Source organism: Thunnus albacares, chromosome 4, assembly GCF_914725855.1.
Source record: "Thunnus albacares chromosome 4, fThuAlb1.1, whole genome shotgun sequence".
NCBI lineage: Eukaryota > Metazoa > Chordata > Actinopteri > Scombriformes > Scombridae > Thunnus > Thunnus albacares.
The window spans coordinates 15,321,848-15,338,588 of record NC_058109.1 but is presented as its reverse complement, the minus strand read 5'-3'; the positions used below and the strand labels follow the sequence as shown (position 1 = coordinate 15,338,588).

Sequence of the window (16,741 nt, the reverse complement as noted above, 5' to 3'; positions counted from 1 at the left end):
CATCCATTATTTTCCACCTTTCTGTCTAGCGGCTCTAGTCATATGAAGCTGTGTGAGTGTGTATGCAGCTGCCTGACCTACTGATGTGACTGTATTTTACTGTAGGCTTGCACGTCCTCACCAGCTGTTCTTTAGCGGAAAGGTGAAGGGAGAGAGCGCCATGACCAGTCTGGAGGACATCGGCAGCCCTGTGGATTTTGAGTTTGTGGTGAGGAATGAGTTTGTGTGTGTGTGTGTCAGGATGGTCATGTGTGGTTCTTTTACTCCATACAGTAAGTGTGTGTACACATAAGATAGTGGTGTCTGACACATCATGGTGTATGACACATTTTTATATAACTGATATTACATCTAACTGATATTATGTCTAATCAAAAGATGAGATCTTCAGAAAAATAAAAATCCTCGGTACTTATTTATTCATTTAGATTCCCATTAGCCTCCACAATGTGGTTGCTAGTCTTCCTGGGGTCCAGCATGAAATAAATTACAATAAATCAAAAATCAACATCATTCAATATGAGAGAAAATATATTTTTAATATTTATGCAGCATAAACAAATTGTTACAACTTAAGAAAAGTCAATACAGACATATTTGTGCCAACACACACCGATATATATAAATATTTATTTCTTTCAGGTGGCTAATCCAGGTCAAGTTCTGCAGACGCTCGGCTCGGCCTTCCTCAACATCATGTGGCCTTACGAGCTGGACAATGGGAAATGGCTCCTTTACCCTGTCAGCCTGAGGTTTGAAGGTCACCCAGGCACAGTCTGCACTCCCACAGGGGCCTTGAATCCTCTGAAGCTACACAGCTCCTTATTTGCAGAGCTTCCACAGCCTGTCGATCACATGGTAGGTGGGGCAGTTAATGTTTGGCCATGGCAGGAAATCTGCTCCAACAACAAAGGATCAGCACATTTGTTTATGGATCTACAATCCACTCAGTCTGCATCCACTTTTAAGTACAGAGGATTCAGCTGATTAATCTTTTTGGCAAGGAGTAAACTGATACAGAAATACAGCACCAGTCAAAAGTTTGGACATACGTTCCTATTCCTTTGAATGTGAAAGTGTGTCCAAACTTTTGACTGGTACTGTATGTCAGTGGCAGTCATGATAAGAGGTGGCTGAATTCTCTAAACACTAAGGAACAGAGCTTCTTCCTTTCATATTTCTATTAGCCACAAAAGTCACAGGAACATGCTTTACGGATCTCTAGAAATCAACAATTGTCAACTGTGGGCCAAAACATAAAAATCAAGATAAAATAATCACAAATAGTTACACAAATTACCACCAGTTAAGAAAAGGCCAAGATAAGGTAAAAATGAGTTTTAAGATCTGATCAGATCCAGTGGACTTTTACTTAAATTTCATTTTTGTTATTATTTGGGATTGATAATTATATATTTCTGTAAAAATACTCCAAATGCCAAATTTATATCGGATTGCATATGTTACATGACAAAAAAATCATTAATATTTCATTCTGGTCAAGGAAAAGTGATTCTTTTTGGGGGGTTTTTTCACCTTTTGCAGATTTCATAGCATATGAACAAACTATTATGTTGCAACATGTATGATTATGTTGACACTGACACTAACATCATGCTGTTCTTCCACATTTGTGCAGTTTTACATTATGTCCACACACACACACACACACACACACACACACACACACACACACACACTTTAATGTGTTTTCTTGAACCATCTCAAGCAACTTATCCATCTCTGCATGTATCAATTCATCACTCCCACCAGGCTGGACGGAGGCGCCGCTCCCACCCAGAGGACGAAGGTCAAGTGATGACAAAAGGCAGCATGGGACAAACCACCCCAGCTGTGGCAGCTTCAGAAAGACGCAAGTCACTCAAACTGGTGAGAGGGGAGGAAAAAAAGAGGGAGAGGCAGAGGAAAAGGAGAGGAAATAATGCAAAATCATGTTTTACTGATTTCCTGGTAATACATACAGACAACTGAACACCCCTAAAATATAGATGCACAAATGAATAGAGGCTGTGTTACTTTGCTTGTCACTGCTCTTGTAGCTGCTTATCTCCATTCATTTGAAAACGTTACCCAGGGTGCTCAGCTGTCATTTTTTCTTTCAGGATTGTCTCTTGGGGTCGGCACGCTGTTTGCTCTTCCAGTGTCCCCTCCACAGCTTCTCTGGTCAGGCCGTCCTCAAGATCCATGCCGCACTGTGGAACAGCAGTTTCATAGAGGTAAAAGATCGTGTCATCACCACATCAATCAACATCTTACTGCACATTACTCCATCTCAGCTTCAATTCAGCTGTTACAGCTGCTGCTGGCACTGAGTTAAGTATATGACTAATGTAAGTGAATGAATGACTACTGTAGGTTGTGCAATTACAGAATGATTAAGGTGAGATATCAGGAGGCTCTGATGTTAGGCGGTCAGCAAACTGTGAATACAGCTGCCACAGAGTGTTGTGTGGGTGTGTATTTGTATTTTAGAGTGAGAATCAAGAGAATCAAGGAATATGGACTCAATATAGTGTTATTTATTTACATATTGGTGATTTATTTTTATAAAATGTTTTTTATGTTTCATATTTCTACATGAAACAATGTTGGGGACATTTCTCATTTTATGGTAACTTTAAGAGCTATACTGTATCTGTCATGAAAAAAGCGCAATCACTCTGAACAGTTCATGTAAATGATTAGCTATTAAATGGTTTTCATTATGGCGTCTCTCTCTCTCTGCCTCCCAGGAGTTCCCAACAGTCAGTGCTCTGGAGCTGCTAGTCAGAGCAAACATTACTGTGAAGTCCGGCATCAAACACCTGATCCTCAAGGATGCTGCTGCACAGGTACTCAGCACACACACTTACATTCATGCAAAGATTTATCTTCCAAAAAAACAAACAAACAAAAAAAAACAAATCTACCATTAAAGAATAGGTTTGCAATTTTTAAAGTCTGTCTTAAAATAACAGGCAGGTGCCCATATGAACACTGAAAGAGGTTTTCCTTGCTGTAATCATTCCTGCTGCTCATACTGGCTATTAAAAGATCCCCTTCAAATGTGCTTTCATTGTAATTAATAGGGCCAAAATCTACAGTGTGTCCACAAAGTCATTTTATGCAGAAATGCATTTAAAAGCTTATCTGAAGCTTATATGGGGCTTCAGCAGTCTGAATTAGTCATATCAAGTGGATATCTTCCACATTTACAGTCTTTTTAGCATCAATTTCCCTCTTTGTGTTTCGTCAGTGTTTCCCTGTTGAACTGCGGTGGAAGAATAGTAACAAAAAGAGGAACTTTGGCACTAAAAACATTGTACTGTTGAAAGATATCTACTTGACTAATTTGGAAGCTTCATATTAGCTTCAGATAAATGTATAAATACATTTTTGCACAGAAGGAGGTTTGTGGATTTTGGCCCCCACCACTTACATAGTAAGTACATTATGAAGGGATCCTCTAATGGTCAGTATGAACAGGAGGAATGAATATGGAAAGAAAAACATGTGTCAATGTTCATCTGGGCACCTGATTGTTGTTTTCAGATAGACTGGAGAAATTGTGAACCTGTCCTTTAAGTCTTTTCTATTATAAGGTATCATAATGCTTACACTGCACAGTGAACAACTGTTAGTGTTGGCTACTGAAATATCTTTTTGAAATGTTTTTTGTTCATATACAGAATGTAGGCAGTAGCACAAGTTGTCAGCACCCTTTACAAATCCTTACTAGTAGTGACCAGAGTGTAACAAAAACTAATTTGTACACTGCAAACTTTGTTATTTATCATTAGAGGCCTCCCTCATTGATTAATTCAATTTTTTGTCTTATTTTGCATTTTACGTCCTGCCTTCACCTCCAGGTTCCAGTGATGATCTATCCTGAGCCTGGTCTGACTGACCAGTACTGGATCCCCTGGTGGATCATCCTCATAGCCATCCTGGCAGGCATCTTCCTGCTGACTCTGCTGGTCGGCGTACTGTGGAAGGTAACACAAATAGGATGTCTAACCCCTCTATTCCTTCTATACCCTCTATTCTTGCTTTGTCCAAAACATGAGTATTTTGTCATTAATTAGATAAAAATCTTCAAGGTGGAACTATAATATGAACACTTGCTGTGTCTCAGGATACTCTGTAATAGCAAACATTGATACAAGTGGTTCAGGGGCTTTTACATTAAGACGTTCTTATGGTTTTTTACTTCATTCCTGTCACTCCACTGTGCCATTTTCTCATCACTTTCCACGGTAGTCCAGTTACTTCTATCTGCTTTGTTCTGTTCTGTCCTATAATCATTTTATTCCTTCCAGCTCACTCTCATCTGTTCCTTTCCTCTTTTGTACTTGTGTTTGTCCTCTATTGTTTTGTCTCCTCTCACTTCCATCCTGGGACTCTCTATCCCTAAATCCCCTTTCTATTCCATTTTCAATCTTTTTCCCTGCTTTACCGTTTCCCACCTCCCTGTGGTCATCTGTCGCCCCAGTGTGGGTTCTTCAAACGCAGTGAGCGACGCCGACACTATGAGACGGAGTACTACCGCGCCCATTTGGGGGTCCAACCCTCGGAGGCGGAGAAGCAGGCGTCAGAACTATAATTAAAAATATTTCACTCTGGCCTGCTCTCCCCTCCACCTCCTCCCTCCAAGCGGTAAAAATCCTCACTCACAACCGCTCTGTTGCTCACCCCACTGTGGTGTGGCTGGTGGTGTTCATCACAGTATGAAATATGAGAATGTTTTGGCACGCATGATCACAAACAAACACAGGTGTGATATTACAGCACTAATAACTGGGATGGTGGGTAATTGACTGTTCGTTAAGCATTGCCCCCCTCAGTTACTGTTACTACACTTAGCAAGCTTTCCGTTCGCCATTCCTTTAGTAATACCCGCTTAACCGTTCTTAGAAGACATATGCAGTTTTCAATGATAGCAGGAGCAGATTTACCACTCAAAATACTAAGTTATTTTTAAACAGTGAGTCTTGATCCCAGGCAGAGGTAAACAAAAATAGGCTTCTCATTTCTGGCCGGTGACCATCGAGTTTGCAGGCTGAAATGAAACTGTTGCTGGCAGATTATATCATCTGTAGCTTGGTGGCTAACTAAGCTAATGTTGACTCCATGAGATGGTTTGAAAATGCTGTCTCCAGCTGACTTTTTAATGTTTCCAGCTGATTCACTTCAAAAACAAGAATCTTAAGTTTGGAAACACCTTTCTCAATGAGCAGTGTGCTCATTTTGTAGGATAGCTAGTCAATTTTAACATTATGAGTATGAATAATGCTAGTATAACGTCTAATATAACCAACCCTGCCTGCTTTGCTACTTGGACAAGCAAGCGTAGTTTTATGGGTTATTGATTGTATCTTCAAAAGGTATATTTTACTTTAAATGTTGCAAGAGAAAAAGGCTTTTAGGATGAGGACTAACTGATGTGTTTGGCAAACGTAGCGCTATCCTGGGTAACGAGTGTGGCTAAACTTCCCCAAATCTTATAAAGTGCAGGACAGAGCCGCTAATGTGTAATTCTGATAGCATCCAGGATCAGCTTCCATACAGTGAGGAAATGCCACACAATGGATATGCCAGTCATGAACTCTTTATACATCCATGGTCATGAACGGGCCTTTTTTACATAAAAAAAATGTAGTTAGCTAATGATAAGCTGCTTGGCTTTTGAAGTAATGCTAGGTTAGGTTACTATTACAGATAGAAAGCTAGTTAACCAGACAGGTTAACATGTTCAGCCTACAGTAGAGCAGACAGACACACAGTTACACTTTTGCTCATGTGATTTTATTTTGGAAAGGCTAAAAAAGATGCCACCCTCCAAACTCGTTAGATGCAGAGTGTCACACTCCTCTTCAACATGTGGAGAAATTCACATGCCTGCTCTGCCTCATTAAACTATGATTGGGCAATCGCTGGTTAGTGGAGGAATTTAGGTTGTAGCCAGTTGTGCTTATTATGCATCTCTTTAACCGACTTGGTTGAAACAACCTGTAATACACACTTGAACCACTGCTACTTTCTTTCAGTATATCATTATTAGCAAAAATATGTGTCCTTGTTGTATAAATTAGAAAAACTGATTAATTCAACACTGTTTTCTATATTTAATCTTTGCCTGCTGAACACCATCCAGCCAACTCCCCCTCAGGGCTTTGAGATGCCTGCTGTGCTGTGTGTTGTGCCTCTGTTGTTGACGTACAACTGTTAATAATCTGCACTTGTTCACTCTGGCGTCGGCCTATGAAGACTATTAATTTTCATGATTTGCTTTTCATGAGCTTTTCAATCTATTAACACCTACTATTTGACCTGCATCTCATTTTCAGGTGCCAGAATGAACTTTCATTAGTTTTTGTTCATGTTAATGTGTGGAAATTTTCTTAATGGCACTTTGGCAGCGTGTTTGTGTGTTAATCTATGACACTTAAGTTAAGACTTGGGCTGAGTTAGAAATGTAAAGCATGTGGATTTGCTTTTTGGTTGATGTGCCTTTTATTATCAAGTCACCTTGACTGCACAAAGTCAACAGATAATCACTTTTCATCTGTCTGAGATGAACTAGAAGACACGACTTGGAATAAATGAAACTGTATACATTTCTTACCAGGCATAATATTGGATAGTAGAGCATCTTATCTGCTGAAATGAAGACAAAAAAATGCAGATTGTTTGCAATCACATGCATCTATTTGACATCAGTTAATTTTGTTTTTGTTCTTTCCTTCTTTTCTGTCCTTCCATCTGCACTCCTACCTGCTTCCCTTCTTCCTGCGCCGTCAGTGTGGCTTCTTCCGACGGGCCCACTACAAAGACAAATTGCCTCAGCACCACGCGGTGAAGATCCCTCGTGAGGACCGGCCACAGTTCCAAACTGAGAAGTCAGGAGTTGTACATAAAAAGGAATGGGCTACGCACTGGAGCGATGGGACCTCGTAACTGGCCTCTGAGGCACTGACTGACTGAATTAAATCAAATCACCATGTGTGGCACTCATTCTGTCTTTGCATTGGAACTAACTGACTAAAAAAAAAGTGCACATAGACTGAGATCATGAAATCTTGTGCACACTGACTATACTGAGTCAGTACTTGCGTATTGGTGGCCTGTTACACTGACTGGATCTATACTCTCCCATACTGTAGCCCACTGATGGCTGGCCCTGGATAGTCTATTTATAATAAGCATCTATATATATATCAGTGTTTTACAGTAAATACTGAAGACCCACAACAATATTAGAACCAGCCTAGCTGCTCGATATCTTTCACAGCCTGCAGGAGGAGCAATGATGCTCACATGGACTTAACGGACAATGGAGAATAGAGGATCACACAACTCATTTAGACACTCGAAGACATGCATGAATGCACAAACATACCATATTATATTAGATGCATACAGACACACTGGACATTGTTGATGAAGAAGCCACTGCCCATAACAAAGACTACTTTTGCCTTAACTACTGTAAGATTGACGACTGATATGGGCAATGAAAAGGTGCATTTTTTTTATATGAATGGTGTTTTGGGGTTTTCTTTTAGTTAGCACTGGTAAACATTGGGAAAATGTTAGTATGTAAGATATCAGTCAAGTAAGATGAACATTAAATGTATTGTTTTATGGACTTGCTGTCGATGGATTTTGTATAATCCATATTCAAGAAGAGGAATACCTTCTGTTCAGTTTGTGTCAAAATATTTTTTTAAATTTTTTTTGTCAATATGTCAGTCAAATGTACTGTACATCAATAGTTAATTGCCTGAGCCAACTTGAATAAGAACAAGGAAACCACAATACAGCCTATGACAGCCATGGCCACGGCACTGTCGTCGCATGGAATCCAAATGTGTCACAAAAAGCAAAGCAATATTTAAAATGTGGTCCGTGTAGTCTTTAAAATTTCAGAACCAAACTTTGATTTCTGAATGGATGTCCTGGCTCATGAGGGCGCAACATTTTCCCAGTGTATAAAAGGATTATTCGTAAAAATGCATGTATGAAAATGTGTCTAAAATTAAAACCTTTATTACAATATATGACATGATTAGACAGCTAAAGTTTGAGGTTTTCAAGCATTTTTTTTACTCAGTTGTACAGTAAAAATATTCACCAGGAGACATCATGACATTTGAATAAATACTATAGTTTTAAAGGCATTTAGTCGGATTATGTTAACCTGCTTGTCGCACTGTTCCTGATAATGTACATTATCATTATCGGACAGATTGTACATTATTTTCAATACTGACATTTCTAATTGCATTTAAGTGCCTTATGCATACAAGTGCAGCAGCAGATTGTGAGCTACTGAACACAAGACAACTTGCAAATTAGATCATGCTGCCCTGAAGCATCTGGTGGAAATTTGTGGAAAAACATTCATCCCTTCAACACTGAAACAACATCATGACAGGAAAGGAGATTTTTAGAAGATCAGAATATGTTGGCAAGGAGTCAGACAAACTTTTTTTTTTTTTTTTTTAAATGTAATTGGGGTCTATGAAGTGGCTGTAAAGCATGAAGAGTCAGCTTGTTTTTTTTAGGTATTGCTGGACAATCTTGTATTAGCTGCATGAAGCTCTTGTTGCTGTTCTGACGTTCCCCTCTTTTTCATTGTCATGATTCAGTGTTTTATTTATTTTTTGTTTGGCTGCACTGTTTTAACATTGTAAATAAAATAAAAGGAAACAAAATAAAACCCATCAGATAACTTAAATTGTGTCAGTTTTCAGTGGCCAGTAATCAGTGAGCCCACAGTCACTTTTATTTCTTAAACCTGCACTTCACTCAGAGGAAACTAGAGGGAGACAAAACTCTAAAAACTGAAATACTGCAGGACTGTTCAGATTTTTTTTTTGTAAAAACAGCAACTGCCTATGTGATACACAAGATAATTTAACAGTGATGCAGTATGTAAATATCGCCCTTTATAAGTATAAAAAAAACAAAAACGAAATTACAAGATGATAACAGTGGTTTTATGGAATAAATTTGCATTATTTTATTCCTAATTTCCATGAAAATGTTGCCTGTGACCTTGAGTGTATAGTGTATCTATCATCATGAAGAGATACATATTACCCCACAAGGACAGAGACTAGTGGTAAATAAATTAAAGTGCTTTAATAAAGTGTTTGCTTTTTAAATGTACATTCTCTTGATAAAGAAATAAAGGCATTTCATTTTATTTCTATGGAATACAATATGTAAAATTTGTGTGTGTACTTACTTACTTACTTACTTATTACTCATGTTATGGTGTTTACACAATCACATTGTGTGGACTTGCTTCCCTTTTGGAAACAAAAAACAAGTCCACATAACATAAGTCATTAAATTTAAGGGTGAAGACCTGGTTTAAGTTTAAGGTAAGGTTAGGGTTAGGGTTACGTCCCCAGGAAATTAATGAAAGTCATTGTAATGTGATAGAAACACGACTGTATGTGTGTAACTAAAATGAAAAAGTAACAAATGGTTAAAATCATCATCAGGGCACAGTCTGGGATCTCAACCTGTGCTCTGGCTCATAAAAACTAAAAAGGTCAGCTATATATAACTCAGGGTCAGACTGACGTGAGCTTTATACCTGCAAATCATTTCCTGTTCTAACTGGCAACCAGCAGAGAGGTGATTTAATTGGTCATGGTCAATTGGTCATGCTCCAGTTGAAATCCTGGCAGCTACGTACAGCTGAACCAGCGGGAGGTGTGAGAGAGGTGTGTTTGACTTCAGCAGACTAAAAAAAGATTATATATATATATACATATATATATATATATATATACACTCACTGGCCACTTCATTAGGAACACCTGTGCGATCTAATGCAATCCAGCACATAACTCTGCCATAACCTCTGCATTTACGAAGCTTATACATTTTCAGTTTTTGTTGACATTGTCAGAAAAGTGATAATTCTGCTACTTTATGTTTATTACTGAGGTCGTAGTGGATGGTGATGGTGTACTGGAGTGCATTATATTGAATGGTGTTCCTAACATTTTGTCTACCCCATAAACATACATGAGGGAAGCAAAATATAAGGAACACTTTTCAACATAGTGCATACATGACGCATGCATGACCTTCTCCTTCTCTCTTCGTAGCCCCCAGCTTTATGTTGGAAGACACAATTTGAGCTCATTCAGTTTTATATTCAGATTCTCATACAGGCAGGTAAAGGCAGGCGATATTCACAATTTCAAATACAACTATATATCTGACTACCTTAATGTTATGATGCTTTCTCAGGAAAACATAATGAGACTTTGTGACCAAACAAAGGAAGTGACTGTTAATTTCAGATCCCTCAGCAAGAAGAGTCAAATAAATTTTAAAAAAATTGCATTATATAATGCAACTGCTAAAGGAATAGACTAACATTTTGGGAAATTTGCTTATTTGCTTATTTGCCTAGAGTTAGATGAGAAGACTCATGTCACTATTACGTTATGCTCAGCTAACTGGCTGCTGACTCTCACTTCCTGTTTACTGTAGCTACGGACATGAGAGTGAGATTGATCTTCTCATCTAACTCTCGGCAAGAAAACGAATAAGCTTGTTTCCCAAAAAGATCAACCATTCCTTTAACACGAAGACAGGACTTATTTAAAGTGATGCCTGCAAAGGAGGATGTGGATTTAGTTCCAGTAACTGAAAGTGTTTGATTTGATTTATTGTACATTTGATCAGATCTGAACTAGTAAAGACTTACTGCTCAAGGTGACCATTTACACTAAATGTCAAGTAGTAGCTAATTATGACACTTATAATGTAATTTTATTTCTGTTTAAAAATAACTTTATCTTAAGCAAAACAGCACATACTAAACATAAATGCTACTTTTTAATTTTCATGTCAGAGTGAGTGAATTAGATTTTTCTCTAATCCAAAAGCTTATGATCTTATTATAGTAATGAAAACTAATTCCCCTCAGAATCCTGCAGATGTCATCCTGGTTGCCATGGTAATTAAACAGGGACAGTCTGACTGTGTCTGCATGTTTGTGTGTGTGTGTGTGTATGTGTGTGTGCGTGTGCATGTGTGTGTGTGTGTGTGTGTGTGTGTGTGTGTGTATTGCAATTTAAGCGGATTGTCACCCATTAGGCACTTTGATGAGCCAAATCTGTTGATGTCTCATCCAGTATTGGGGAAGTGACTAATTATTGCACACACACACACACACACACAGGTTTACTTAAGTCACTTTTGGGGTATTTATGTAGACTTACATTCATTGCTTGGAGACTTACCCTAACTCTAACCTTGACCACTATTTGCCTAAACCTAACCCCTACCCTAACCCTAACCTAACCCTAACCTGTACCACTGTCCCAAAAATCAATGTTTTACCAATTGGAGACATGGCTTTTGTCCCCAATTGCACAAGCCATCCCCAGTCAACTGGTCTTAAGTCTGGTGTGTGTCCCTGAAAGTGATTTAAGTCATACCCACACACACACACACACACACACACACACACACTGCCCATGCATACAGTGAGGCAAAGACAGAAACAAAGTGAACACATATGGCACTAATAAAGCAAGAGTCAGTCTCACAAATCAAGCTTAAAGTAGTCCTCGTTTGAAATGAACAAAATGAAAGAAGCTGACATTTAACAAATGAAGGGTTTTGTTCTAAGACACTGGTTCCTTTGGGAGGAGCTGCTTTCTGAAATCCCTTTATCAGCATGTTACTGAATGAAATCCCACCTCCCACTGTGTAAGCAAAGGTTTTGATGACGTATAATGTTACTATTGCTTGACAGTCATGCCAATAAGCATATGGTGAAAACTTATGTGCCTATGTGCACCTATTTCTTTAGGTTAAACATTTGTTTGTTCTGGATAATGATGCTTAAAATAAGAAAAATACCCAACTTACCAAATTATCTTGGACGTAGTCTTGAAAAATTCTGTCTACACTTACAAAATTCTCCCGAAAATGAAATGAAAAATCATTTATCAGACATTAAAGTGTCACCATTAAGATACAAAGTCTGAAATTGATCCTTCCCCAATGAATAAATCAGTAACTTTATTGCAAACCTTGTGTTATATTTGATTGTGTTATGGTTATATTGCAAAATATTTAAAAAATGATTAGCAGTCAGTGTGTCACTCTTTTGTTCATTGTTAATGTAATTCTTTTCTTTCTGTTGTGTCTCTGTTGATCTCAGCCTTAAAACACATCGTTGTTGTCTAAGATCATAATATCAAAGTTCTGTTTCATATTGGGGCATGATTAAGTGGGTAATGAGTGTTTTCAGTGTGGACCAGCGGACAACAGGGACTAGTGGATCAGAGTCCATTTGCAGGGATTTATCTGTTTAATAACTGGGAGAGTTGTGTTGCACTACCCTGAGGGCCACATAATAACGCACTCTCGCACTCAGTCATCACTAATGCCCTGATCCTGCTAAATGGAGCTGGTTAAGTCTCATATTAGGGCTGGCACTTCCTCCATCCTGTCCCCTGTTCCCCTTTGTACAGTTGCATCTTTCTCCACCTCTCCTGGGGTTTCACAGCCATTGACTGCAAGGTGTATATAAGACCCGGCTAGGATGTCACCACCACTGAAGTTAGCCAGGACACAGCATAAAGAGGACACTTAACCCTGACCAGGACGAATCCTTCTTCTATTCTTCCGGAGCCTTTACAGTCAACAGGTGTAATCGGACAGCCGACATCTTCTTCTTCCTCCTCCTTTGTCATCAACATTCATCTGACCTCCTCTCCAGCCTGAGACCATGGACACAGCTGCAATGGTGACTCTTCTGGCTCTGGTTATGGCTCTGGCTGGCGTCAGTCAGGCTCTTCACATCCAAGGCGGTCTGGACAAAAATGACATCCTGCCAGGCAGCTCAGAGGAGAACATGGCCGACCGCCTGCTGGGGCTGGTGAGACAACAAACCACTCACAAACTTGAAATGAATTTTTAATTGAAATACTCTTGCTGGAGATGTGGCATACACATATACCATTAAAATAATAGCATTTACATTTGTTTTCTTCCATATAACTAATGTTACATAGAATGCATGCAACATATCCTAGGCACATGGTTCTGTGTTATTATACTGTCTGTATCTAGGCAGGATTTGAATACGGACTGTCTGTCACATTGGACTGAATGAAACATTCTGTGCACAACCAGTCACGCGACCATTTTCAGAGAAGTCTGTCACTCCATGTGACACAGTATGTAAATGGGATTTTAGCCTTTTATCAAGCGAGACAAACTTACTGACACAACCCGTTTAGATTTCAGATAGTGTTCCTCTCCATGTAACAGCGTGTAATGCACTGTAATATATTCTGGGGTCAACAGACAAGTCAGAACAAGACAGAGAGTCTGACAAAGGATGAGGATTCAGATCACATATATCAACATCAAATATAACGTTCCTCCATTGCGGTGTGCAGAGACAGAAAGATCTGGGTTTTATTTTGCATAAAGATAAGGTTGGATGGGAATCTAGGTGAGGGACATTTCTTTGCCTTTGTACACTGATATCTACATTTCAAGGTCCCTTGCCACAGCGGGACAGACTGGCTGGAGTTAACACCCACAGGGTTTGTGTTGCAACCCGAAATTGAATGCAATAAAGACTCTTGATGTTCCCAAGATGTATTTGTGGAGAATACAGAAACAAGCTTTTTGACACCGGGTTTTGCATTTGTTTGGGTATGTGTGTGTGTGTGTGTGTGTGTGTGTGTGTGTGTACACTGGTGTGTCCAGGAGAGTGAAAACACAGATAACAGCATTGATGACCGTCTGCTCGCCTCAGTGCTGAGAGCTCTGCTGTTCGGATCTCCGAGAGAAACCAGAAACTCTGTCCTCCATCAGCCACAGAGGTCAGTGCAATTACAGAGCATGTTTTTATCACTCACATGCATAAAAACACAGCAAAATCGGTCATTTTAAAACTATATGATTTCAACCTACTGTATACTGTAGCAGTACTGCATTGAAAACATATATTCCACTGCAGCAAAATGTGACAATAAATGGGGGAGTTAAACAACCACAACAACATACATGACTCTAAATGTGTTCTGGCACCTGACAGAGTCAGTGTGTTGCAAGAGCCAGGCAAATAAAATGAAAATCCATTTTCCCATTTGCAACTCCGTATTTGAATTTTAAAATGACCCAAAGTACCATATGTTCCATTTTTAAACATGATGCACTTGATATCCATTAGTGAAAGTGGCTCAAGAGCCAACCGCCCCTCTTATGGCAAAAGATTAGATCATGTTTTTGATCTGAAATTACACTAAAACTGTTGCCTGCAGTTTTATTTTACCTTTAACCAACCTTCTACATAACAGTAACTCCTACTTAGATCAGTTTAAGACAAATACAACAAAATAGACTAGAATGTTTATTTTGTATTTTCAGCTCGTGGCTTATATCTGTCTATGTTTATCCCTCATAAAAAGCAGTTTTTTTGTTGTTGCCCTCACTTAGGTCCATGACATAAAATGTATAACAAAGTCTTTCATTTGAACCATATGTTATTTTGAATTACAACAGTTCCTGTTTCTCCTCTTTCGCAGGTTTGGCCGCGGCTCCAGAGGGGAGGTAGTTTCAGAGGATCAGATACATTCCCGCGATTGGGAGGCTGCCCCCGGTCAGATCTGGAGTATGGCTGTGCCCCAGAGATTTGGCAAAAAATAGTCTGGCAAGCAGATCCACACATCACTGTCCTGGCACAAGGCCGAGCAGCACGGAGAATGTGGAGAGACTAAATTTGAATGAATAAATGAGAATTACATTAAAACTCTCCCGTTCTTTTCAGTATTTTTCCGGCCCATTAGGCCTTACTTGCCAACCGATGTTTCATTAAAGATGACACAAGCTTCATTCTACTTTTTTTTTCTGATTTCCAACACCGCAAAGCATGTTGACTGGTCCCTATTAAGGTTTCCTGAGCAGACCTTATGTGTCCTAACTGTAATGTTATTTAAGATCAAATGCTGTAAATTGATTGCTACAAATATTTTGTTATTTTTCTGTTTTCTGGTCAAATAATAAAAGAGCTTTGAACTTGGAAAAGCTAAATTCATGTGTGTGTTTATTATGGTTAATGTAAAATGATCAAAATTACAGTCATTTAGGGTGTTACCAGTACATACAATAATGTATATTAAAAATACAGATGTTGAAATAATATAGAGCTATAGCAATTACTCGATTAATCTATTAGTCAATTGGCAGCTATAATTGAATCATAGTTTCTGTCATTTTCTAAGCAAAAATGACAATTGTTCTGTAATTCCAGCTATTCCTTTGTGAGGATTTGGTCAGACAAAACAATTAACCAAACAATTAATTGATTAATCAAGAAAATGACCAGCAGATTAATTGATAATAATTGGTAGTTGCAGCCCTAAAATTGTATGCAATCTCTTCTTAGTTTATGTCTGAGTTTTGATATCTGCAGGGGCCATATTTGAATTAAATTACATTTTTTAATAATTACAAAATCCAGACTAAAGCCATAACTAACTATTATTTTCATTGTCAATTAATCTGTTGGTTATTTTTTCAGTCGATCAATTAATCAATTCATTTATGCAATAATGAAAAATGACCATCACAAGTTCTCAAGAGCCAAGGTGACGTCTTCAAATGTGTTGAGATATTCAATTTGATTTTTTTTTTTTTTTCAAAGTAGAAAAGTTGCAAATCCTTATATTTGACAAGCTATAATATTTGGAATTTGTATTGTTGGCTATCAATATAGTCTGTCGATTTACTTACTGACAAATCAAGTTGTTTCAGCACTAATTCAAATAATAATATCAGTTTACAATTATCACTGACATCATGAAATTTATTGTGATGTTGTTGGTCTCAGAGTCATTGCTTGTCAGCGACAGTATCTATTATCTGTTTTGTCTAGGGTTTTGATAGGGACATCTTAGCTTTTTGGACAATTTTAGCTTGTTGGACAACTTTTATGGCATCACAACAGCTGCTGAGATTGTTTGTAATATAATTTTCACCAGCTGATAAGTTTGTGGCATTGTGCTTTATTTGTATTTGTATTATCATCAAAACTCTTTTTGCAAACAATTTCTACAGCAACCAGCATCCAGTCACTAACATCTGCTGGACCACACACAAGCACATAATTACCTCAGTCGTTTTTCCACTAGATTAAATTTGTCTTAACTGTCTCGCTCAGACATCAGAGGAATGTAAACTCAGATAAGGACACACACAAAAAGATGTTTACTGTGATACATTATGAAAGATAATATGTTTAGTTGTGAAAAAACATCACAGAGCAATTAGTTACTTGGATTAGGTTTCATGGGATGTGGATGGAAACTGTTTTAGCCATCATCTGTTTAATGTAAAGTGATGCACAGCTCTCTTCCACAGACCAGTAATGGTTGTTTGGTTCTGTGTGTGGTAGATTTATAGGCCACCTGGGGAAGCAGCGTGCAATAAGCTTCAGCACCAATTAAAACACAGCAACATGCAATTACTCTAAGCTGTCATGGTTTCTGCAGCCAATTATTGGGAAGGAAAGGACGTCAGTCCCTCTTAGGAAGAGTCTTTTATTAGCCTGACCTCCCATTCCTCTTTATGAGCCCAGTAGAAACAGTGAAGAATAATTAGTGCTGATTGGAGACTATCAACAGATGGCCTCTCGATTTTCACTTTGGTCACAGCTAACCTACGTCTGTTTTTGGATTGT

The 16,741-nt window shown here is 38.5% G+C and overlaps 2 protein-coding genes across 5 annotated transcripts in view; both read left to right on the top strand.

Moving 5' to 3' along the window:
- The window catches only part of itga7 (integrin, alpha 7), a 38,170-nt gene extending 29,298 nt beyond the window's left edge, over nucleotides 1–8,872 (top strand). For 2 of the 4 annotated variants that reach the window (XM_044349102.1, XM_044349101.1), the window contains exons 19-25: nucleotides 106–208; nucleotides 643–858; nucleotides 1,774–1,890; nucleotides 2,124–2,237; nucleotides 2,754–2,852; nucleotides 3,870–3,995; nucleotides 6,802–8,872. In XM_044349102.1, the coding sequence (XP_044205037.1) occupies nucleotides 106–208; nucleotides 643–858; nucleotides 1,774–1,890; nucleotides 2,124–2,237; nucleotides 2,754–2,852; nucleotides 3,870–3,995; nucleotides 6,802–6,957 (931 nt within the window). In that variant the 3' untranslated portion in view covers nucleotides 6,958–8,872. Of the gene's footprint in view, nucleotides 1–105; nucleotides 209–642; nucleotides 859–1,773; nucleotides 1,891–2,123; nucleotides 2,238–2,753; nucleotides 2,853–3,869; nucleotides 3,996–4,492; nucleotides 4,657–6,801 lie in introns of all 4 variants that reach the window. The other 2 variants (XM_044349103.1, XM_044349104.1) reach the window with 2 other exon arrangements.
- Nucleotides 8,873–12,377: 3,505 nt separating this feature from the next.
- Nucleotides 12,378–15,093, top strand: npffl (neuropeptide FF-amide peptide precursor like). The gene is made up of 3 exons (XM_044349941.1): nucleotides 12,378–12,925; nucleotides 13,768–13,883; nucleotides 14,589–15,093. The coding sequence occupies exons 1-3, from the start codon at nucleotides 12,776–12,778 to the stop codon at nucleotides 14,707–14,709; spliced, it is 387 nt and encodes a 128-aa protein (XP_044205876.1). The 5' UTR covers nucleotides 12,378–12,775; the 3' UTR covers nucleotides 14,710–15,093.
- The last annotated feature ends 1,648 nt before the right edge of the window (nucleotides 15,094–16,741 follow it).

What these genes read in the sequence shown, in the direction of transcription:
- npffl (XM_044349941.1), top strand. Translation starts at nt 12,776, where the DNA reads ATGGACACAGCTGCAATGGTGACTCTTCTGGCTCTGGTTATGGCTCTG. An exon ending in CCGACCGCCTGCTGGGGCTG is followed by an intron (nt 12,926 to 13,767) that starts GTGAGACAACAA and finishes TGGTGTGTCCAG; the next exon opens with GAGAGTGAAAACACAGATAA. An exon ending in GTCCTCCATCAGCCACAGAG is followed by an intron (nt 13,884 to 14,588) that starts GTCAGTGCAATT and finishes CCTCTTTCGCAG; the next exon opens with GTTTGGCCGCGGCTCCAGAG.